We start from the raw sequence: 25,000 nt of genomic DNA, 5'->3' as shown, positions 1-25,000 counted from the left end.
AGACACAGACACAGACACACACACACACACACACAAACATGCACCTCGCACACACACATCTGACTACCAGCTCTGTCACGAACCAGTGACATGGATGAAAGAGTCACGAGGAGATTGCTAGTGTGTTCAAAAAACAGAAGAGCTCAAGTGTACTTAAAAGGGTACAGGTGCCCAATGGATCATAAATGGAGTGGAGGAGATCCTGATGGAGACGTTCAGAATATGACAGAGGAAAGCAAAGAGAGGCTGCTGAGTGTAGAAGCATTCAGTGTGCAGTGTGCACTTCAATTCTGACTGAAAGACTAAGCGCCGGGGTTTCCCTGGAGAAAGCTTCCTGCTCTGCAGGACATGCGCAACAGAATATTCATTCCCCACTGCAACCACTTACACCGTCTTACCATTACAGAGCAAGGGCCCGTGTGCTAAAATCAATAATAAATCACTCTATATGTACAAACAGCGCGGCAGAGACTGACCCCATCAATATTTAAGCTCTTGCTTTGTCCAAATGCGCAAACACACTTTCTCCATCGTTCTCACACACTCTCTCTCCTCCACAACACACACACACACACACACACAGACACAGACACACGCACACACACTCTGACACACACAGCAACACTGTAGCGCCCCGGAAGACTGTAAGGGATGTTTGTGTTTTCATTGTTTACATGGTGTAGATAATCCACTTGATCGCCCGAATCTATACAAGGACGGATGAAAAGGGAGCAGATAATGAGAACTGTGCTGGAGGCATTTGTATTTCACAGGTTGCTAGAGACTGACAGAGATTTTTGAAATAAACAACAAATACACAACCACACACACACACACACACAAATATACAGAGAGAGACAGAGAACTACACACAGAGAGAACACCAACGCATTCCACATGCACACACACAGACACATAATCATGCAAAAGACCCAGAGCCACACAAAGCCACACACACAAATGCCATCACAATCCCCTTGCCCACATTCAACAGCCCCTGCATATTGGGGTGAACAAAAGGCAGGCAACAGGAAACAGGACACCCAGTAAACACCACACACACACACACACACACACACGCACACACGCACGCACACACACACACACACACACACACACACACACACACACACACGCCACCCGCCTGTGCACTGTCGCTGGAATCCAGCACATCTCTCCTGACAGGCTGCTCGGCCAGCATCAGCATACTGCTCACATTCCCACGCGTACAGTAGCAGCTTGCCCGCCCGCTTCGTCCCCTCTCCACCCACCCACCCCTCAGATGGATGTTGACTCACAGTCACAGTACCCGTGCATGATCGGGAGGAAAGCTGTGTGTGTGTGTGTGTGTGTGTTTGTATGTGTGTGCGTGTGTGGTGTGTGGGGGGAATCATCAGAGCAGAAAGCCCTCTGACTCACTCGCTGCCTTAATGTGCCGTCACCTCATTGCTTTCTTGCTTTATTACTATTTTCTTTTTTGGTTGTTGTTCCTCTTTTGTTGTTCTGTGCTGTAACCTTTAATCACTGGCTTGAGGTGGTCAAGGAGTGACAGGAGTCAAGTGCTCCCGTATGGCTATTGTTTAAAAGATTTGAACTGTTTAATCTAGCCATGGCGTGCTCCCACCTAGGGGATTTGACAGGGTCAGGGTGCAACCCTACTGTAGATGGTCAAGACAGGGTTGTGTTTGAGTGTCTTGTTATGTATAGATAGGTTGAGCAGGCCAAATGCCACTGTGCTTCTGATTTCAGCGACTATAAGATGCTGTTACTGTGAGTTAAAAAAGGACCAATTACTTAGGTTATCCTCTCAACCTTGTCAATTGCTTGAGGTTGAGGGCAGTGACAGAAGGGGTCACAGTATGTGCTTTGTATACTTGTCTGCTTTTATGTTGGGGACTTGGGGTGGTGGGGTACAGATGAATCCTCACATTTGCTTGGCTCTTACGGTTTCTCCCCCTACTTTTTTGCTCCGCTAGCCACCGAGATATGATGTTGTTCTGGGTTTGGTATGCTAATGAGGTTAACAGATTATTCCCGCGGCTGCTTTGATCCGCTCACGTTGTTTCCCCCTCACACTCGCGCACTTCGAATCCTCGTGGGAGTTTCAGATTCATGCCAAGTCAGTGGGTGATAATAACCGGTGCAGGGAGAGTTTTTTTCCCTTCTTCTTCTTAAACACAGCAATGGCCTTGGTGTGCAGCCGACAGGTTCAACTCCTGGGTCATCACGGTCCCCCTTGTGAGAGGATGCTAAAATCCCTTGGCGCTTGACTGGCTAATCTGAGGGGCACTTTAAAGGGTTAGAGTTGACGCCCTCGCCAGAGAAGATTTCGCCTAAGAGGCTAAAGGGAAATTTGTTGAATAAGTGCTATGTCATGGTAATCATTCTTGTCTCTTGTCTGGATTAATGCGGTTTTCGAAGTGCATGGAGTTTGGTGGAATAGCACCACCGTGTGGTACGAGTAGTCCTTGAAGGTATTATGGGCTGTGGTATTCAATCACTGTTGGAAGACGTGAAAGCAACCGAAAGAGTATAGGCTACAGTGGACAGTATTTTCTCGACCAGCAGCATTTATTAAATATTTATGAATTTCAGGGTATCATATATATCAGAATAGGATTGCAGGTCCTTGTAGTCTAGGCTACCTCATGAAAAACATCTACAACCCATGTAGACTACTTGAATGTGGTGCATAAACAAAGATCAGACTTCAAACAAATACACCTTTATGAAAAAGAGGTTTTTATTACTCTGGAACGTCAACTGTACATGCATAGTAGTGCAATTTACAGTATTAAAACAATTTTGAAACATCTACAAAATACTGACTTCTACACCTCTCTAAGTATATTGTTATATTTAAACCAGAGGTCATCACCTGCTAATACACACCAAACTGGGCCAGAGGGGTGACAAAGAGATGCATGTCTGGAAAAAGGATCGTTATAAGGACCAGAGTTTCCATCAGTATTTACATCAGTTGACACCGAGCCATACTTCAATCTTACTAAATAATCCACACTTCTGTGTTGTGCATTTGCCCATTGGTGAAAAAAAAACAAAAAAACTTTTTGGTGCCAAGTAACTTCATTCACAACAAATGTTGTCAATGAACCGTTTATGTTCACCGCTTTCTTCTGGTGAACAGGGTAAGGTATGGCTATACTAAGAACCTGTTGCTTAAAAGAATATGTTTTGGTTATTGTATTTTAACCGGGAACCATAGCAAGGTACTCTTGTATGTACTCTTGTCTTCTAAAAGAGCTCTTGTTTCCTACAAGAAAATAGAAAACATTGTCCTTAAAAATATAGTGTTCACTGATATTGTTTGATATAAGTTTGCTGGCTATCATTGCTAAGAGGTGGGATCGTAAGAGAGAAAAAATAATGTTCTTCAAACCAAAACCACATCAGAAATAGTACATAGTGAAACCACAAAAGCAAATAAATCATATCTGTAGCATTTCCAAACACACTGGCTGGGCTCCTTTACAACCCCAAGCTTCCTGGTTTCTGGTTTACGTAGGCCGCCCCACTGAGATGTTTCTTTACATTCAGACCTGATCAGCAGGGACTCTTATCCACATGAGGCCCTGACCGCCTGTGGAGGTGGGTCTCCTGTGCCTGGATCTGAATCTGCCTCATATCTCCTCTTATTCATAATGTAAGCATATACATTCGACATACATACAGTACGCAATCCCTCGTGCTCTGAAGCCGTGTGGCCAGATTGTATATTCCCAGTGTTAATGGTGTTCAGTTAAACACTTCAGAGGAGAACACAGAGTGTTTCACTCTTGTTGCATTAACCGCCAACATGACCGACTGATGACTGATTGTCAAGAGTATTTAAGTGCTGACTATTAGCATTGGTGGTTTTACAGCAACATTTAGCCAGGGGCTGTATTTGATAGGTCCAGTTATAGGATGTAATGGAAGTGGGCTATTTATGAGTACACAGAGGGAGATGGAGGAGAGGAGGACTGTGGAGACACTATTTCTTTGGCATAGTATTTGGCACTGACCAGCCTTGACCAAGCATCGAACTAGGCTGCAATAAATTGCATCACAAAAAGCTCAGGCTGCAACCCTGGTTTGTGTTCTCTCTATCTGTGAGTGTGTGGAGTGAGGAGAAATACATCAAAAGAAAACGGACCCACCTCTCACTTCATCTTTCCTCCTTAATTTGTCTAATGAGAACACTAATCTCAGAAAGAGCTGGCTGGGGAAATCATTCGATGAGATTTGTCCATATTGGTCCTCCTGCCAATCAGCAGTTGCTTTAAAAGTTACATGGGAAGACTGTCAAAGCATTGGCACCTAATTCAGAGCAAATACCTATCTTTCTATGTGTCACAGATGAAAGGACTAGGTAGGTGGACACAATACTTCACCTACACCTCAACCGCCTCTACACCATCCAGTGAAAGTGCCTTCTTACAGCTCTTACAACAGCGTGACAACTGTAGGTCTGCAGTGGTGTGCCAGGACAGAGACAGAAAAGTTCAATGAAAAATTGAGTGGAGGAATGCAATCAATGGGAGGTTAACTGACTTGATCCGCAGTTGCGCCATTTGACTGATCTTATGCCTGCATTGAGCCAAATACAACAAAGAACCGGCCTGAACTCCAGCTGGGTTAAAGGAGTGTTTGCCATAGCTCATCTCTTATCTCAGTCTGTCAGGATCAGTACTCCAGAGGGCTCAGGAGGTCTCAACAGTGCCTCTTATCAATCAAGAGGAGTCAGAGAAGAAATCCGCCTCTTAAGTCTGAATGGCAGAACCAAGAAGAAGAAGAAGAGTGTTTTGGTCAGATAACCAGAGGAGCAGGGCCACAATGTCCTAATATAATGAGGTCACATGACATTTGACATGAGAAAAGTTATCTTACAGGAAGGAACTGCTCAGAGAGCCGTGTGTGTTAAAACTGAATTCATAACGACATGACTTCTCGGTTATCACTGGAAACGATCCATTTAGACCAGGAATTATTCCACTCTTCCACTATTATCCTAACTTCTACTTCCAAAATGCCCAGTGTTATTCTATTTTGAGGCCAGGCTACCCTGTAAATTGAAGTCAGCCTATTCTCTAATAAGTACCATGCTGAAGTCCTACTCTTGCATTTGTGCAGCTGTAGTTCGCAGGTGCTTTGTGAGCTAAACCAACTCTCGTTTTCTCATGCATGAAAAACGTACCTGATTCTATGTATTTCCATTCAAAAAATATTTTTGTTTTTTTTCCAAAAAAACAAAACAAAACAAAAAAGCAAAACCTCCATGCACTATACAAAAGCATCATTTTTGCAAATGTCTCCAAAAACCCCACCTGAATGGAGCGACTGCATTAAGTATTCACACTGTTTTTCTAGCATTAAACTAAAACATAAAATTAACACATCAGAAAATGGCAGAGGCCTGTCAGTGCAGTAGGAAGACCATAATTATCTACACAGCGTAGCTTGAAAACACCTAAATATGTTGTTTGCATACCTGTCAGCGGTGGCACATTCACAGTAAATAAAGTGATGGCATATCATATCAAGAGGTAAAAATAAAAACTAGCAAGCACACCTTCTTCCCTGGATTAATATGCCAGTGACATGTACAACCTTTCTGAGAAGTGTAACATTTTTGAACAGCTAATTATATACAAAGAAGAGAACAATTAAGACCATTATGATGGACATATTCTGAGTTGTTGCGATGAGAATGTTAGCTGCCCTCCAAAAAATGTTCTTCACCCATAAATGAATACTTGCTATGAACAGTTCCAAGTGGGTTGTTTAGGGATGGCCATGAAAACGTGTAGTCTAGCCGGATATAAACAACACGTGCAGGCAAAACACATCAACTCACTAAATGTCTGGTGACACAATAGTCTTAAAATTCTCTTGAAAAAGTGCTTTCTGATTGGACAAAAACAATAAGACAAACAACGATTATTTTAAAGGAATACAACACTATAACAGAGGGTGGGATATCTAGGCATGCATTGTTGTAAATAGATTAAGGACACAAACTGATTCCCTGGAAAAAAAGGACAGGATTAACTCATCCTGTCTGCAATTTGCGTATCTAACCGGCCTGACTTCAATTACAGAGAGAAAACTCTGTGTGACATGACTAAAAAGCACACAGAGAAAGAGATAGCTATTCAGGCAAGCCTGCCCAGCGAACCATATCACAACTTTTTAGATACTGTAAGTGCTAAATATACAAAGAAAACCTCAAGCTCAATTATATTTTTGAATTTGGTCATCCAACCAAGTTAAAAAATAAAACTTTGTGTTTGATCCATATAAGAAATCAGTTTTGTCTTTGGTCCTGGAATTGCCTGATTTGGCAGCTGCCAGTATAGTATCTAAATGCACAACAACCTCAAAACGACCTCAAAACTTCTAATGACGCGAGAACTATCTCCAAGTCTATATTGGACTTGGACTGGAAGTAACCTAGTTTGGCATTGCAGATTTTATTTATTGCGGATTGGGTGTATTTTTGAATATTGCTGTCTGGTTGTAAAATTCATGACTACATTCAGAGCCAATACATTAGTCTAGTGCAGGCCCATGAATAGCACTGTTTATTTGTTGTCATCTCCTCTCTTTCTATGTAATATTGATGGATTTATTGCAGAGTAGAGCTCCTGTTTAGTTTCTCTCTGTAATGGTAAAGCTCCTCTGGTAAACAAAGGCCACTTTATCCCAGTATAGAGGTATACTCTCCCATCACCAACACAGACACACACACACACACACAAACATACACACACATACACACATAAACACAACTGACTCGGTGACACATGCCACAACCTCATCTAAAACAGGTGTACACACTGCATCCATACACACCAGTACCTAACTGAGACCACGAGCATATGGTACTCCTGGCCTTAATGAAATGTGTCAAAAAATAAATCACACACAGAAAGTGATGGAATACATATATAACTCACAAACGCCTGTCAACACACACACACACACACACACACACACACACACACACATACACACACACACACACACACACACACACACACAACTGCACCACAAGCCCTGCTGCAGTCCCCGCGCCCCTGTTTCAAAAGTACAAGTAGTAGGTCCAGTAGAGCAGGTTGATGAAGACGAAGGAGAGTGGGAAGGACAGGCGTGAGTAGTTGTCGATGTAGTGCGGGTTCTCCACGCGGCAGCAGTAAAGGAAGCGCGCCACCCGCCCCGCCATAGACATGGTCCGCGCACAGCGCCCCCGCTGGTCGGAGGGTATGCCACCGCCCGCGCTGGGGCTGCCCGCCACCTCACTATCTTTGGGCAGGCTGTGGGTGGGACTGCCGGTGCTGCCCGTGCGACTGAGGACCTCCTCGCGCTTGCGTGAACGCAACGCGTGGCTCCCACCGATGGAGGTGACAATGCCGTTCATCTCGTCCTCGCGCTCCTGCATCTCCTGCCCATACTGCACATGCCCCCCCCCCAAAAGAAACACGCATGAACATACATTTTGAACATACTGTGCACAACTGTTTACATTTACTGAATTTATATGCTCTGAATATAAAGATGAACGGATGAGTTAGTGCTTTGAACACACTGCAGTTTCTAAACCTAGACTAAACACTTTTTTTCAAAGTTTATCTTCATTGAGGTTCTCTTTTAGTCTAGACTAGACTTTAAGTCATGTACCTTAAAACCGGCCCACAGTGCATAAATGTTGACAATTACTTATGTCATTTACCTATGCTATCTGTAGGCTATTGACTAACTTTAAATAATGCACACAATATCCAATATCTGTATTTGTATGGAGAAAAAGAAAACATGCACCTTATCTTCCACCAGCACCACAAACACAAACACACCACAGTAATGCTTCATTAGGACGTGCTGGGGTGGACAGTGTAAGTGACCACAGGATATGTGCTTGACTAATCATCCTTTGCCTTTGAATAACAGAGGTGATGGCTTACGCCGTGACGCTGACAGCGAAGATGGAGATGGCAGTGACCACGCTGCCCCGACCAAATGAGATTTTGAATGAAGACGTGCTGGCAAGCATAATGAAGATGACAACAACAGCTAGACGGTGATGACAGCTTTCACTGAGGACACGATGGAGAGCAAAGTGACAACGACAAGCGACAATGAGGACATGGACTACATTGCTGTTGACAGCACCGCTGATGGGTGCGTGATGAAGACAAAGATGAAGGCTAGCTCTCACCATGTAGGCGTGGGCAGCGTTGGGCTGGTGTAAAGTGCAGAAGTGGGCCACGGCATACTCGATGAGCGCGCCGAAGATGAAGCTGAAGCAGATGCCCAGGTAGACGTCGATGGCCTTGATGAAGCAGTTGGCGTTGGGCAGCGAGGTGCGGGCGCCCATCATCAGCGTCGTCATGGTGAGCACTGTGGTTACACCTAGACAGCAGACAGGCACAAAAGCAAACCTGTCAGGACACAGGACATACACGACATTTTACACCAAAAGCCTGCAAAATCAGTATCCTAATGAAAAGAGACCCAATTCAGGGATTAAAGGAAGACACCAACATTTTGGGAAATTAGCTCCCCAGGGAGGAGTTTCTAATTACTATAATCAATCAAACAGAACTGCAACCAACTACCTTTTTTCATTAATTATCTTGATTAACTTACAGTACTAAGTCTAATGTCTAAGCTTTTTCAAAACACTGTACACTTACTGAACATGGCATAATTAAATGTCACATATGATGCAATGATACAAACAGACAAAGCATATCAGTCATTCCCGAGATAAAGCTGTAAAAAACAATGCTAAGTTTCTTTGGGTTTTATTTTTATATTATGCCCTCAGTGAAAGGACTAATTTATGTTCCCAAAAGCTAGCTCTTCCCAGACCTTAAGAAAGAAAAGTGTGGGTTATGACCCTTTGTTCCACAGCCTCTGAAACACTGATGAAATCACAGAAATTAAGCACAGTGATTAAAAATGCTTAGCCATCATTTTTTTCACAGGGAAAGTTTTTTGTGACTGGATTTTTTTTCAACAGCTAGAATCATTCAGCGTTTGAAGTTTTAAGCCAGAACCTTCCAGAGGGACTGGCAATTCACTCCTCTATTTTTTCTGTTTTTTGCTCTTTTTTTAGCGTTCATATGTCAGTGCCTGTGCTGACGGATGCTGGGGGATTTCTTTGGCTTGACGCCCCGCTGGGAGACGGAGGGCCCAATCCTGGCTGAGTCTGCCACTTTCTCCACACATGTCGTACACAAAAGTGGACTCAAACGTGTGTGTGTGTGTGTGTGTGTGTGTGTGTGTGTGTGTGTGTGTGTATGTCTGTCTGTGTGTGTGTGTGTGTGTGTGTGTGTGTGTAGGAGGGTAAAAGGCTGTTTTTGAGAGCAAGCAAACAGACAGTGACATAAGCAGATTTATATAATTTATATTTCAAACATTTTCTACTTTCACTTAATTCCAAAATTATTTTTAGTTTTTCTTTTTAAATCTTGAGCTTTGCCTCAACTCAGCAAATTGGAGTGTTGTTCTACAACTATTCAGTGTACAACTTCTGACACTGTGATATTATTTGCAATTGTACAATTGTGATACTATTTTACAATTGAAACATACCGGGGTTTTTTTCACATTAAAGAAATAGACCAGAAACACACACTCAATGCAAGGTAAGATTAAAGGAAAATTCCGGCTCATAAGCCCCCATGTTCATGCCCCCAGAGTGTAGCACTGTAGCTGACCTCAAGAAACAGATATATGTTAAAAATTGCTAGAATTCTCCTTTAACTGCAGAGGTAAGGGCAACTTATACAGGTAAGAAGCTAGACATGGAGCGAGGCCTTACCAATACAGATACGTGCTGGCACTGAGGACTGGCTGATCCAGAAGGAGACCCAGGAGAGGACCACCAGAGCACTGGAGGGCACATATGTCTCCAGGATGAAGTAGAGGATGCTACGCTTCAGACGGAAGTGAAAGATCAGCTTGGGGTAGTTACCTTGAGAAAAACGCAAAAGAGAAAGACAGAGTTTGTGTTTGTATTTCAACTGTTTGAAATTGAACTGACACTGACAACAGTTGATTCACTGAAATGAAAACACCCCAAGTTTAGTGTTTAGTATTCCAAATATAGGTTTTTCAGACAGAAGCACGCTTGCTGATAAGACTTACACTGTTTTATTCTCTGCTTGCTGATAAGACTCATACTGATTCATATGATTCATAAGATTCATGTGTGTGTGTGTGTGTGTGTGTGTGTGTGTGTGTGTGTGTGTGTGTGTGTGTATCTGTGTGTGTGTGTGTGTGTGTGTGTGTGTGTGTGTGTGTGTGTGCCCACTTCTCTTGCTCTCTCTCTCTCTGTGTGTGTGTGTGAGGTGTGTGTGTGTGTTTGTGTGTGTGGTGTGTGTGTGTGTGTGTGTGTGTGTGTGTGTGTGTGTGTGTGTGTGTGACTCACCAGTCTCATAAACCGCCTCAGCCTCTGAGGTGTAGTAGTCCTCCAGGGTGTACTGGGCCAGCTGCAGAGTGTCCAGTCCGCTCACAGACTGGTTCCCACGGGTCCAGTAGAACACAACATCTTTCACATTGTAGCCCCCTACAGGAATAAACACAAAAATAACATAGTTAAGCAAAGATGGACATCATTAACCATTTAAATTTAACTTTTATTATATCACAAGAGTGTATTTCATAAGCGAAAATATTAATTTGTCGGTGAAATGTAACGGCATGGTATGACAAAAAACAAAAACAAAGATAAAGGGCTACTACAATGACGTCGCTCATCATTTCACAATGGACAGTATTATCGTTCTTCGACCCCTAGGCGGCGCTGTTGACTTACTGATCAGCACTCAGGTACTTGAAAGGCGTTTTTTTTTAGGAAACCTTTCACATGTATGAGACAGCTTCACCATATAGCCTTTCTGAGACATGCCTGACATGTATCGCGCGCAAATTCCCCTAGGACAAAACATATTTTTTGCGCGGGAGAAAAAAAGGCATGCATAATTGATCTGTGAAGGGTGAAAGGAACCGTACATGCGTTCCTTCACAGAAACCATGCCCTTTTATCTCTACAGCCTTTCCCTCCTCCTCCAATACTGCCTCGATCCTCTATCCTCAATTCAGTCTGCCACTACAACGCAAACTCCAGGTATAGCTCCTCAAGTGTTTTTGAAGAAACATGACCGACCCAGCCCTTACTCGAACAATGCTAGTAAGCAATAGCCCATGACTAGATAAATGCATAATCATTTGGTGTTTAATTAGGCTGCAAGATAGTTTAATTACATAGCTGCTTGGGTTAGACTGATACAACAGCGTTACGCAACCGCTTTGCTGAAGTAGGGGAGTAATTGTGTGGCAATGATAAAATGAGTTAAATTAGGACACAAATTAAGCACAGTGGAGCTCGCCTTAACCTAAAAAGTCACAATCAAGCCTACTTCGGCTGTTGCTTTATTTAAGAATTTGTTTGTGCCAGCTGTGTTTTCATTACACTCTTTAATTAACTTCTGGTAGAGAATGAGGGTGTAGGCTTTGACTTTTTCAAGGCGACTGTATTCTCAATTATCAGTAGCCTATTTTTTTTTTTTTTTTCTAGCTCTCAACTTGAGTCCTTGATAGGGAAATAAGGGCACACACACGGGCGCCAGGCCAATAAAAAAGTCCGAGATACTTGTGTAGTTCATTCATGTGAACACTCGAACATAATGTAGGGAAGACTTGATTCAGGAAACCTAGTCACTATCAGATTTACCGGATCGGATTAAGTCTTTCTCCTACGTGAAATAACAACGATGGTAGGACTAGGAAAAGAGGCAGCTGTAGCCAGGCCTACAATATAACTCACACTTTAAAGGGACACCAGGCAACGTTTTCGCGTTAATTACTCATCTTCGTAAGTGGGTATATGGTTAAATGACTCATTACAGGGCGAATGAAGACTCTCTCGCCCACCCCTACTGCCTGTAGGAAGAATATCCCGCTTGCAAGTTCAGTGTATCGTACCCGCCGACCGAAGCAGGATCAGTTTACATCCTGCATACAGCACAGAGGCAGGGTAACGAAACGCTAGTGATTGTTGCAAACGTGTGTATATTGGCAGAGCCAGCGAAGAAGCAGCGAAAACCCTTGACGGAAGATGCAAAGAAAAGGAAAAGAGCTTCAGACCGAGAGAGGGGGAGTTTCCTAGAGAAAAATCATCAAGCTTGCCTGGTGTTCCTTTAAAACGGACTTCTGGCTCTCAGTTTAGCACTTAATATTTTGAATCAAAACAAAATATGTAGTGGCCTATGTTTCACAAAATTTGTGGAGTGTTTTCTGACATTTAGAATGGCTGTTCATTCTAAATCTATATTAAGACGTCAACTGACCGGTAAGCTACCATATTTGAGACAGGTGTAATGCAACTCCCGAGTGTAGGGTTATTAACCTCCAAATCACATATGCTTCCCATATAATATTATGCTGCATGTTTCATATTGCCAAGTATGCTTTCTGAAGCATTACTTGCTGTCATATGTTCCAGGTAGTCAGCATAAAAAGCATTTAAACATTCATAACTTGCAAGGGCAGCTTTAAATGTAGGCTCACATGGTTGAGAACATGCAGTGAATGAAGAGGAAAATCAAGCATCATAATAAATCTTTCATTGCACATATATAAGTTGTGGACTTTATTATGGACTTTATTCTTGTCATTACTGAATAAATATTTTAGTGATATTTCACATATTTCAGGATATCCCTCATGCTAATTTTATATGTTCCAGGCCATACTGTATAGGTTTTAGATGTCCATTCCATGTGCTATAAAGTCATACTTAAGAAGACCACTGGTGGCGTTAGCCAACCAGTGTCTATAAACAAATATGAATATAAACATGGCCTTATGTAAGGCAGTAGACATGCTTATGTAATAGACATCCTAAAGGAATGTACAAATGTACAAAAGTAAACATACAGTGTGTGAGAACATGCTGTGTACTAAATGTGGACCATAGTGCACACAACTAGTGCACATTCTGGAAATGGTAAGTGGTAGGTCAATTAGACAGTCCATTCTTCATCATTCAAAGCAGGGGTGGGCAAACTTTCATCCGGCCCGCCGAGCATTTCATTTGGTTATCAGGTTGCTCCCTATTTTTTTCCTGCGATAGAGACGACGTTGGTTAGCTTTACTGCAAACTGCTTTTCACTCTCCTTAGAGAACATTATGTCAATGTCAAAACATCATGTTAAATAGAGATAACATCATGTTAAACTAAGTTAACTCTTAGTTATCTCCTTTGCAGCAGATCTAACGTGAACATTATGCGATCCATTTAATTGGGAACGCGTCTGCACTCACGAGAGGGAGAGAGAGCCGCAGGTTCCAGCTGGCTTGTCATTGTTGATAATTGATATCTCCTTCTTATAAGAAAGTTTTAAAAGGAAATCATGAAGGCAACAGTAGTTCCCACTACTGACCATTTAAAAACTGTGAGAGGGCCCAGCTGTAGGTACAGCACTAGCCATAGCGGAGCAGGCAGAAGATCATTGAGAAATAAACGTGAATTAAAGCGACTGTCTTAAAGCGACAGTGGGTAACGTCACTTATGTTGACGTTCAAACAAAACAGAGCCATCCCCCTCCCTCCCGTGCAATTGAAACTCTCCTGAAAGTGCATCTCGTTGGTTATTGGTTGGAACACTTTATTTTGCCTTTGAGTGGTTGGCAATACTTGTTGGTAGCAATTTTTTTTGTGTGCAGATCTCAGAGCCTAGGCTGCCTACAGAGACACGTTTTTTTGACGGCCTGCTTATGGGCCAGGCAGCTAGCAGATTGTTAGGAAAGATTAGATGAATGTGATAATTTATGTTTGGGTCTTTTTTTGGGCCTGCAATCGCTGATACAACCTTTAAACTGTTCTAGAAGCAGAAATTTGATATATAAGATTGAATAGTATATAGCCAGCTGCTTTTAACTGTCAAAAGCTCTGCTATGGACACTCTGAAAGCCTTCCATGTCATGACTGACACCCAGGGTGATGCTTCAGCACCACGGACAGCGACCAATGGCCAGAACTCTAAGGGCTGGCCAGTCCATAGCCATCAACTCCACCTGAGAGTGGGACCAGTGCACTCACCTGTCCACCCTTTTATACAGTGGAGGGATTTGTTTTTATTTCTCCACAGTTCCCCATCCCTGTCTCCTGTTAAAGTACCATTGCTGTCTCTACCTCTCTGTCTCTCTTGGTCTCTCCATTATCTCCCTCCTTCTACCCTCCTATAGCTCTTGGCCTTGGCTTTGCATCTTCCTCAGACATCTTGCTTGTGTGTATGTGAATCTGTATTTGTCTGTGTGTGTGTGTGTGTGTGTGTCTTTTTCCCCTTTCTCTGTCTCTCACTTTCTCTCTCTCTCTCTCTTTGTCTGTCTGACGGACAACAACCTGCAGGCCCGTCCAAGCCTGTCAGTTACTCCATTCCCGCCTGAAGGGAGCCTGCACCATGTCGGCAAGCAGAGAGCCACCCCCGCCGTTACCTCTTCACCACTTTGAAGGAGCCAGGAGCTCCTCCAGCCATCCGAGCCAATAACGCTCCATCACACTGGGAAAGCCTGCCCAGGGAAACCTGCATTTCTCGCATTGCCTTGGCTCTCTGGTCTTTTATGGAAAACAACCTTGCAGACCACCTTTGCTTGAGGGGTTCACTTAAAAAATGCGATCCTACCACAGATCCTTCCTGGGCTCTCTCATTTTCAAAATGTCGAAAAAGTTTGAATTTTGGTTAAAAAATTCAGAGCTGGGTATACAGATGGCCCACATCACTCGAAAGTTGTGGAGTCGCTCACCAACAATTTATGATGCAAGTTCTGTGCAACTCCAGTAGAACACAGAATTACGTCTGGCCATCTCTGAATCAACACCCAGGAGAAATACTTGCAGCACTGACAGTAATTCAACAGGACACTAAATAATGTAAATACGAACACGTCGGATACCACATATTTTGCATGCAGTCACCATGTCACGTTGGGACAGATAAGATCTTATTCAAATGTGTTCTAAAGCCTTACTGAGACAGGAAGAGTCTTAGGATGAGAGACGGGAATGGAACGGACCTCAGCAATTACAGGAGAGATAAATACTGCCAACGCGAGTCAAAATGCAACAAAGTTAAACTAATGTCATCTTTTGAAGGGACAAGCAACGGGCTGTCTGTATGCGGCTTAAGAGGGAGAGGGAGATGATGTGTGTCTTACAGCTCTCCAGCTGCAGGGTACAGGTCTGTCTGTCCATGGGGTACTTGGTCAGGTCCATGTTGCAGGCCACTGTTGTCGTGATCCTACAGAGAGCGAGAGTGAAAGAGAGTAGTGGGAGAACAGAGAGAAGTAAGGAGGAGGGGTAGAGAGGAGAAGACATTTGGATGACATTTTGGACAAGATGGATTGAGTCGTTGTGAGAAAAAAAAAGAGAAAAGTCTGTTCACTGTCTCCATGTCAGTCCAGCCCTGTCAGCAGTGCTTCTTCTACCTGATCCCTGATCTCTGGTGTCAGATGCCCTGCATGGACTGCACATCTCTTTCACTGAGATTTACTCCTTCTCTCTCTCTCCATCTCTCTCTCCCTTGCTCTCTCTCTCAATATATCTCTTTCTGTCTCTCAATATCTCCCCCCCCTCTCTCTCAATATCTCCCCCTCTCTCTCTCTCTCTTTCTCCAACTCTATCTCTCTGTACTCCTGACCTCTCAAGTTCCTCTCTCACCTCACCTCTCTGCTGCTGTCAGTCACTACCTCTTCCCCCTCTTTGTCTCTCTCTCTCTCTCTCTCTCTCTCTCTCTCTCTCTCTCTCTCTCTCTCTCTCTTTCTCAATGTACTCCTGACCTCTCAGGTTTCTGTCACCTGTTTACTGCTGTCACTCTCACTTTCTTTTACTCTCCCCCTTTCACCTTTTTGTGTTGTTTTTGTCACCTTTCTTTCTCTCTCTCTTTCTCCCTTTCTATATCCCTCTCTCTCTTTCTCTCTCACACCTTTCTCAATTCTCTCACATTGCTGTTGTTCGCTCTCCCAGTCTGTTTCTACTGTATTTCACAATCCTCTCTCCTAATTCTCTCATATTTGTGTTTCTCTCCCTCTACCCCCCCTCCTCTCTCTCTTTCCTCTGTCCTCCACATCTCCTCACATCAGATCTCTCCTTGCAGTCTCCTTCCTCTGTTCCCCAGTCTCCTTCCTCTGTTCCCCTGCTCTGAGTTCTTAACTACTCCTGTGAATTCCCTCTCTCCCTTGACACGACTTCATATGTCCTTCCCTGTCGTACTGTATGTTCTGCACCTTTCACTATAGTTATTCATCAAAGTGAGTTTTCTGTGAGTGACTGACAGTACCTGTCTCTAACGACATCCAAACATTCTTTTCTTCTAGGAACTGTATTTTTTCCCTAGAACCTCACATGATTGTGCAAGAAGGCAATGAGTGTATTCTGCACTGTGTTAAAGGTATACTATGCAGGTTTTGGTATTTTTGGCGAGTTTAGAGCTCCCCCTAGATTCGCTTCGATGTTACTCTGTTATTGTAAATAGCAAACTTCTCGCAACTTATCCCCCCTGTACACAATGCAAATGCTTTTGTTGTGGAGATGAAGGATTGACAACAGGCAAAAACTATCTCCAAAGAGCTATATCTACTGACAAGGTAATGTTTCAGATTCTCGCGAGTTTTGGCGGGGCGCCACTCTTGGAAGTTTAATGGCTGGTTTTCTCGGTAGGGACTCGCTACGTCTATGCTGTATACTGTAGCTATGCTAGGTGAACGATTCGCCTATTACAAGTTTGTTTACCATCAAATTGGCTTTATAAAGGTGAAATTCTTGCATAGTGTGCCTTTAAGGGATCTGGGGAGATCCAAAGAGCAAAGCATTGTTCTCTGTAAAGCATTCATAGTTCCAGTTCTAGTATTACCCTTGTGCCCAGATTCCAACGGGGAGATTCCTTAATTGCAAAGATAAGCAGTTATCAGTAGACAATTTATTCTGTGGTGTTTACAGTGGCTTGCACTGGCATTGCTGTGTAAGCTGAGGACTGTATACATATATATGTATTACATATATTTTATTCCACGCTTTTCCCTATAGAGTCCTTGCCTACACATCTGTGCAGAAACAGCCCATTCAGCATGTGGAGTAATGTGTGATTTTCCCTTCAAAAACAAGCCACTATTCTTGGCATGGATTTTAAGCAGTGCTATTGTATGCTTAGGGACTAGTGTTTGTAATTTAGCTGAAGCAGCCCCTCAGAGGCAGATGGGCGTTAAGTACCGGAGGGCGTAGAGTACGGTTCCGTTGGGAAAGATGCGGATGAGGCGGTTCTCCACGGTGATGTCGTGCAGGAAGGACTTCTTGGAGTCCACGATGAAGGTGTCAGGGACCCAGAGCAGCTCCACCAGCCGGCCGTCCAGGCTGAGGCTCTTGTTGCCCTCGAAGACCAGACGCTCATCTGTCCAGCGCTGCCGCAGGAAGATGGTGGCGGTGTAGTCCTGGGGAGGAGTCAGAGAGGTCAGTCAGAACCCATATGTCCGTACAAGAAACAGACATGCAAAAAGAACACACACACACACACACACACACACACACACACACGCAACCCAAACACAAGAGTACATACAAAGTGCATGCGAAAATCCATACATATAGGAGGAATGCACAAATGCACAGCCCCAAAAGTTACAATATGATACTTTATTAATGCCATGCACAAATACAGTAAGTACATGAATGGATTCTGGCAGGCTTGCATGCACATACAGACTACATTTATAACTACATGTAAGTGCTAATATCCATCTCAAATATTCCAATTTAAGTGTATGCACAATAGAGCATATCCATACATAATCAATTAGTTATTAATGTGTAAATATATTAACATAGATATAGACGTGTCGTGCATGTATTTAATGACGACTACCATAAATATGGAACCAAAAACCTACACAAACACACACATACATGCACTGCACACTCACACACACACATACAACCTCACATACACAGAGAGGCACACACACACACACACATCAGAGCAAGGAGGGCACATTTGCAGGCTCACATTAACAGTGATAATTGAGCCTCTGCAAACAACGTGAGCTGACAATTTGACAGGCAGTGATTGTGACAGCAGTCCACGGGCTAAATGAAGCATGGTATTAATACTCTCAGGCATACACACACGCACGCACCCTCACATACACATAGCCAGCACACACCACACACACACACACACACACACACACACATACACACACACACACATACATACAGTACACACACACACACACACACACACATACTGTAAGGACATACACTTACACAGATACACACAAGAATTCATCCCAATCTCTAATAGCAAGCCTGAGGGGAACATGGATGTCAGCTCACCATGTTGATCTCTGATATGGTGTCAATGCTGGCGATGTCCAGACTCATCCCTACAGTAACGGGGCCATCTGTGAGAGGCAGCAGAGAAGCATGGTCAGCAGGGAGTTCAGGACACTGGGGGATTACAGTTCTATTTCTGGTCAGTTTGTTTCCGAGGAGAATGCATAACAGAGGAATTGTGTACAGCCAACTGACAATAGTCTTGGCCGGACTCCATGTTTATCTATCGGCTAATCTATCCTATGTAGTCCATTTGTCAATCCGCCCACCCTTCGTGTTTTCTAACGGCGAAAAGCATTTATGTGTTTTAGATATTTTAATACTAAGCTGACAACAACTTGGTAAGTCCTACAACTCGAGTTGTCGACAGCTTTGAGGTCTACTAAGGGGAGCAGTCATGATTGATTATTTATGAGGCAAATCAGATTTTAAAAGGCAGCTTCCACACTAAATGTATTCAGAAACCTCTGAGATGATTTCTGATGATATCCTTACAGCATGAGAAGGCTGCTCAACGAGAAGTGTTTGGGGAGGAGAATGCTCAATGATCAGAAACTCAAAAAAAAAAAAACACATGCATGACCCAGCCATGTGTTCGACTCGAATCATTAGCACGGCCTCCTGGCCAAAGAGTGGTGTTAATTAGTAATGTGTGGGAAGGTAAAAACACATCACATATTTTTAGCTTTCTGAATCTGGACAGGGCTACTCTCTCCTGGTATCTAAGTAATGGATACAGGCCCTGCTTGAGTCATGCCAGGAGAAAACCAGGCGCTTGCGTGTGTGGGGGTCAGCTCGGGTCACTGTGCTGTGCATCTGGTTGAATAATTAGGATGAAATGGGTTTAGAAGCAGCTGTGTGTGTGTGTGTGTGAGAGAGAGCGAGTGTGTGGGTGGGTGTGAGAGAGAGATAAAGAGAGAGAGAGAGCGAGAGAGAGAGAGAGAGAGAGAGAGTGTATGTGGGTGTGTGTGGGTGTTATGTTTTGGAGTAGCATGCTATGAGTGATGTGCAATGTGAAGCCCTACCTCCAAAGAAGGGCCGGAGGTATTTGTTGTAGCCCTTCATCAGCTTCTGGATGGTTGGAGGCAGGACCTCCTCAGCCACGACCCTGTGGGAAGAGAAGTAAAGGGCAGACACATACTGAGCATATCAGTCCCCAGGGGATCACTGCTTTACCCCAGGGGATCACTGTTTACCCCAGGGATCACTGCTTTACTCTCCCTGGTCAACAGAACTGGAACAACATATTCAGGTACCTGCTTGTATGTGTTTTAAACATTGAAGGCACATTCAGGAAGGGTCTGTATTCAGAGGTTGTGCCAAGGTGGCAAAGAATTACAAAATACAAGTAGAGACGCAATCAAATTAGATGAGACTCAACAAAGCGATTTGCCGTCTGATTGATAATCGAGTAAAACTGAGTGTCTGAGTGTTATGCTCCTCTAAGATGAAATAAGATAAGATACCCTTTATTGCCACACAACAATGTTTGTGGTAATTGTTGTTACAGAAATAAGGTAGCTCAATTCAATAAGAGAGAAAAGAAAGAAAAACTAAACAAAAAAATAAATACATAAATAGCTCAGATCAGTTTTGTAGTGTTCAGGAGTCTGATTGCTGAAGGTTAACATCTGTAGCGTCTTCCAGAGATGTTAGAACAAGCTAGTGGTTTGGATGATGTATAACACACTCCTGTGCTATTCTAGACACTGATTCAAGTTGTTCAGCTGGAAAGATGTAGGGCAAATCCTTCAGAAGATTGTTATTTTCCTTACTTGTATGACTCGGCATACAGCTAACACTGGTATACTGACATACGTATCAGAGTGTATAGTGTTGTGTATGGCTATCAGGCTGAACTGCTCTGACAGTAAAACATGGCATGTTTGTCAGAAGCTTTGCTTTGTACTGGGAGAAAACATGGCTGAAGTGTGCCCTAGAGGAAGTGAAGTGCTGTTATAATTTGATGAGTGTGATTAGACTTATTATACCAGAGACCGTGAAACACAATGCCGGGAGCAAGACTCCGAAATACCACTACAGAAAGACTTTCAAAAAATAATTATCGTTAAAGATTAATACTAAGAGATAAGAACTTCAAACATGGGAGCATTTTGAGATACTAACTTTAAAAAAAGGAAAAGGAAAGGGATGAAAACACTGACAATTTTGGAGAGTTGAGTTAAACAAAAATCAGCCGTCCGCAACCCCTCATTGGTGTGATGGGTAGCCGTGACGATATCACTTCTGATGCTTTTTCGCGAGGAGACAAAGCGCCTCCGGGGGGGGGTACCGGCGGAGAGAATGTTTAAACAGACGTTTTAAAATGAAAACTGCCGAGTGTAGGCAGAACGGAGGGGAATGGAGCACAATGCCGGCTCATAAATATTCCAGGTTACGGGAAGGAAGTGCTTCTCCGCTTAAAGGACGGGGGACCACGGAGGAGCGTGGAGGCCCGGGGCGACCTCGCGGTGGAGACGCCAGTGCAGAGAGGCACGTGGCAAACATGGCGGCCCCTCTAACACAGCCACAGTGTGTTTTTCAGCACTGCTTGAGCCTCAGACTGTTTGTTTAATCAGTGGTGGGGGTTTTTGCCTTTCCTTGCTATTTTTTCACCCTCTCTCTCTCTTTCTCTCTCTGTCTGTCTATCTATGCAACTATTTCTCTCATAGAGATTTAGCTACCTACCTACCTCTGGGTCTCTCTACTCACTTTTCATCCCTTCTTTTGGTTATGTTTGTGTGTGTGTGTGTGTGTGTGTGTGTGTGTCTGTCTGTCTGTTTCTGTTTGAGTCACTCCCTTACCCCCATGCTGTTTCAACCTCACTACCCCTCATTCCTCCACACACACCTCCATCTCACAGTTTACAGTAAATTTGCTGCTCACTGCATTTTCTTTCCCCCTCCCAAATCCGCTGTGATTTCCCAAAGCTAAAATGATATGAAACCCTTTGACTTTCAACAACGTGATTTAGTTTCGCCTTTTCTTTCTGCTGCTGAGATTACAGCTTTTGCATCAGGCATTTTGTTCCAGAGCTTTCATCTTCCCTTAGCCATGTCTGTGTGTGTGTGTGTCAGTCAGCCTGTGTGTGGTGTGTGTGCATGTGTGGGCGTGCATAAGAGTGCATGTGCGCGTGTGTGTGTAGAGAGAGTGTCTGTGTGTGCGGACGCCTTTTTGTGTGTGTGTGTGTGTGTGTGTATGTGTGTGTGTGCGTGTGTGCGCCTGTGTCTGTAGAGAGAGAGAGAGCATGTGTGCATGCACCTGTGTTTGTGTGTAAGTGTGTGCATGCATGCCTCTATGTGGAGAGAGAATATGTGTGTGTGTGTGTAGGGGTGTGTGTGTGTGTTTGTGTGTGTGTGTGTGTGTGTGTAAAAGTGTGCAAGTAGGAGCCTCTCTGTGTGTGTATGTGACCGCAAATCTATTCGTGTGCATGTGTGTGTGTGTGTGTGTATGAATTTGACAGTCTTGCGCAACCAAACAATGCCTTTCTGTGCGCATTAATAAGTGTGCATGTGTGTGTGTGTGTGTATGAATTTGACAGTCTTGCGCAACCAAACAATGCCTTTCTGTGCGCATTAATATTCTAATTCTGTCGCTGATTAAACAAGGCCAAGACATCTTAGATGTTTCTTCCCGGGGCAACACAACAGCTACCTGGAAAATGGCAACAGCCAGTGTGCATGGAATTGCTTCACATCCTTAGTATCCTCATAGCACCCCCCCCCCCCACACACACACACACATCCTTAGTATCCTCATAGCACCCCCCCCCCACACACACACACACACACATCCTTAGTATCCTCATAGAACCCCCCCACACACACACACACACACACACATCCTTAGTATCCTCATAGAACCCCCCCACACACACACACACACACACACAAAAACAAACACACACACATAAAAAACAAGCTCTTTTCCTCACATATAACATCATGACATTTCTTGGTCGAAAATGCTCTCCAGTTTACAAGGCCTAAATAATGCAGTGCTTAATTTCTTATGGTCCATGTTAGCGTGCTAAAAATAGCCAAACGTGAAATGGAAAATTCAAAATGCTCCACATTCCAAATATGTTTTCCAGCCGTAAATAGATAAGCCCCCGCAGCACGGGATGGTTGGACATGCCTGCCCTCATTTAGCCTCCGGCTTGTCCATCTCGGGATGTGGAGGGAGGAGGCTGGCCCACCGTCAGGTTCGGGAATCAGACTCTGGGCTTCTGTTCTGGGATTGTTTGGGGAGGTTAATTATCCAGCCAGCCGAAGGAGCAGGGAAACCAACACGAGGAAACAGTGCTGTAACATGCAAGGGCACGGGAATTGGACGCAAGGGTCTTTGTGTGTGTGTGTGTGTGTGTGTGTGTGTGTGTGTGTGTTTTCAGCCGGTCCTAATGTGCTATGGTTGACGATGCGAATGAAGACCATACTTTCCCATATGCCGTGTCAACCAAGTACAACTCACGGTTGCATACATAAATAACCCGGGCAAACAAAACATGTGAAAACATACACACAAACACACACAGACACACATACAAATACACACACACACACACACACACACACACATACACAAAGACGGAAAGTCTTGTCCGCATCAGTGGACACAAGCAGACGCCCGTTGGTTCTCTACAGACGTCTCTTCACACGCACGCAGAGACCATTGAGTCAAATCAGCAGGCAAATTGCCGGCCCACAAATGAACATCCAGTCTAGAGTGAGGGGATCCTGGGTGAAGGGCCTCTCCTCCCCATGGGAATATGACAGACATGACATGAATATGACACGTAACGCCACGTCACGTGACGTCACGTCACGTCCCGTCACGTCCCAGATGAGCTGCCCCCCGTGGCTCCCGTGCGACCGCTGAGCCAACAGCAGCCACGATGAGGGCTGTCCTGCCCCCTGAAGACGTGGTGATCATGAGTAACGATATCATTACGATTTCCTCCTCATGAGGATTGTGAACGGCTGTGTGTGCGTTAGAGCTATCCAGAGTATCCAGAGGTTACACGGAACAGCAGTGTAGCAGGTGGCGCTTGGAGAGAAAGACCCACTTATGCCATGTGTCTGCAAGTGTGTATGGATGAAAAGTACCTATAAAATGGTGTGTGTGTGTGTGTGTGTTTCTGTGGATGGTTGAGTGTGTGAATGCATGTGCATAAGTGCCTGAAAAGCTGTTCTTGTGTGTTGAATACATCTAAAATACATTTCTGAGTGATGGACAACTTGACAGTACGCACACTGCAAATGGAATTGTGTATCAAAGAGAAAGGACCATGAGTATGTGTGTATCTCTGAACGTGTGTGCACACGTTTCTGTGTGTGCGTTTCTGCGTGAGTGTGCATGTGTGTGTGCGTGTACTATGTGTGTGTGCACGTGTGTGTCTGTGTGTGTGTGTGTATATATATATATATATATATGTGTGTGTGTGTGTGTGTGTGTGTGTATGGTATGCACGCTGCAATGCTACAGTCCCTCTCTGTTATTTGAGCAGGGCTCGTTCCCCCCCCCCCCCCCAGGCTCCCACTCAGCTCTTCCAGCTCTTCTGTCTCTGCTGTTTAGCTTGACGGGCACAATGTGGGTGTGCGGGGCGCGGGTACCACTGCATGGGGCGTGTGTGGGGTCCGTGATGGAGAGAGAGCGTGAGAGAGGGAGAGAGAGAGAGAGAGAGAGAGAGAGACTCTCCTCTGCCATTCTCTCTGATGTTCGCCGTGGCTCGCTGCTCCTGTCCGACACCGCTGCTTGCCGCTGGCACTCACATCTCGGCGCAACTCAAAGGGAGAAAATTCCCCAAAGGGTCCGATCCAAGAGAGTTTTCATCTCTGAAAACTCCTCAAAGAGAGAGAGATGGGGGAGAGCGAGACAGAGAGAAAGAGAGAGAGAGAGACAGAGCGAAAGAGAGAGAGAGAGGGGTAAGAGAGAGAGGGGAGAGATAAAAAGTGTAGATCCATCTCATTCGTTTTCAGCTGCAGTCTTTGTCTCCTTAACTATTTCCAGCATTCCAGATGGCAGTAGGTGCAGCATCACCTATCAGGGCAGGCTTTGTTGAATGGGGGATGACTGTAGAGTGATGATGGAGGTAAATCCTTCTTTTCTTCTCCTGACGCGGTTGTTGGTTGTTTTATTTACCCTGCGTGCCACATGAGTGACTTAACTTAACTACTATCCTCGGGGTGTGATGTGGTTTCTCTTGGTAAGCATGTGTTCCCATGCCATAAGCCTGCCAGAACACCTCGGTCTCGCTGAACTCTCCGACTAAATCCGACGAAACAAAAAAGTGAAGGTGACAGCGAAAAAGCTCGAGGCAGAGAAAAAAATGACGTACGACGAAAGGAAGGGAAGAGAAGGAAGGAAGGAAGGAGAGAAATCCTGGCGAAAGAGATAGACCCAGATGATGACTGGCAGGTCCTCTTCCAGGAGACGCTAGCTTCCCTCTGGGAGGCAGCATAGCAGCCCTGTCACACGCAAGACGATCCTGCTAATCACTGACACCGAGGCCAATCGCACCGGATTACAAGATGCTGCACAGCGGTGTCGGGCGGCTGGAGAACTTTGAGGAGACTGAATCCGCGCTGGGACTGGCAGGCAAAGA

The 25,000-nt window shown here is 44.4% G+C and overlaps 1 protein-coding gene across 2 annotated transcripts in view; it reads right to left on the bottom strand.

Annotated features, from left to right (window-relative positions):
- Positions 1-3,248: 3,248 nt before the first annotated feature.
- gabrz (gamma-aminobutyric acid type A receptor subunit zeta) overlaps positions 3,249-25,000 on the bottom strand; it is a 35,344-nt gene continuing 13,592 nt past the window's right edge. For both annotated transcript variants that reach the window (XM_042082944.1, XM_042082943.1), the window contains exons 3-10: positions 19,422-19,504; positions 18,397-18,464; positions 17,278-17,495; positions 15,228-15,310; positions 10,439-10,576; positions 9,830-9,982; positions 8,219-8,412; positions 3,249-7,453 (exon numbers count right to left, since the gene is read on the bottom strand). In XM_042082944.1, the coding sequence (XP_041938878.1) occupies positions 7,085-7,453; positions 8,219-8,412; positions 9,830-9,982; positions 10,439-10,576; positions 15,228-15,310; positions 17,278-17,495; positions 18,397-18,464; positions 19,422-19,504 (1,306 nt within the window). In that variant the 3' untranslated portion in view covers positions 3,249-7,084. The remainder of the gene's footprint in view (positions 7,454-8,218; positions 8,413-9,829; positions 9,983-10,438; positions 10,577-15,227; positions 15,311-17,277; positions 17,496-18,396; positions 18,465-19,421; positions 19,505-25,000) is intronic.

This window comes from Alosa sapidissima, chromosome 24 (assembly GCF_018492685.1).
Source record: "Alosa sapidissima isolate fAloSap1 chromosome 24, fAloSap1.pri, whole genome shotgun sequence".
NCBI classification, from domain to species: domain Eukaryota; kingdom Metazoa; phylum Chordata; class Actinopteri; order Clupeiformes; family Clupeidae; genus Alosa; species Alosa sapidissima.
Note: the sequence above shows the minus strand (reverse complement) of the source record. Positions and strands in the feature narration are given on the sequence as shown.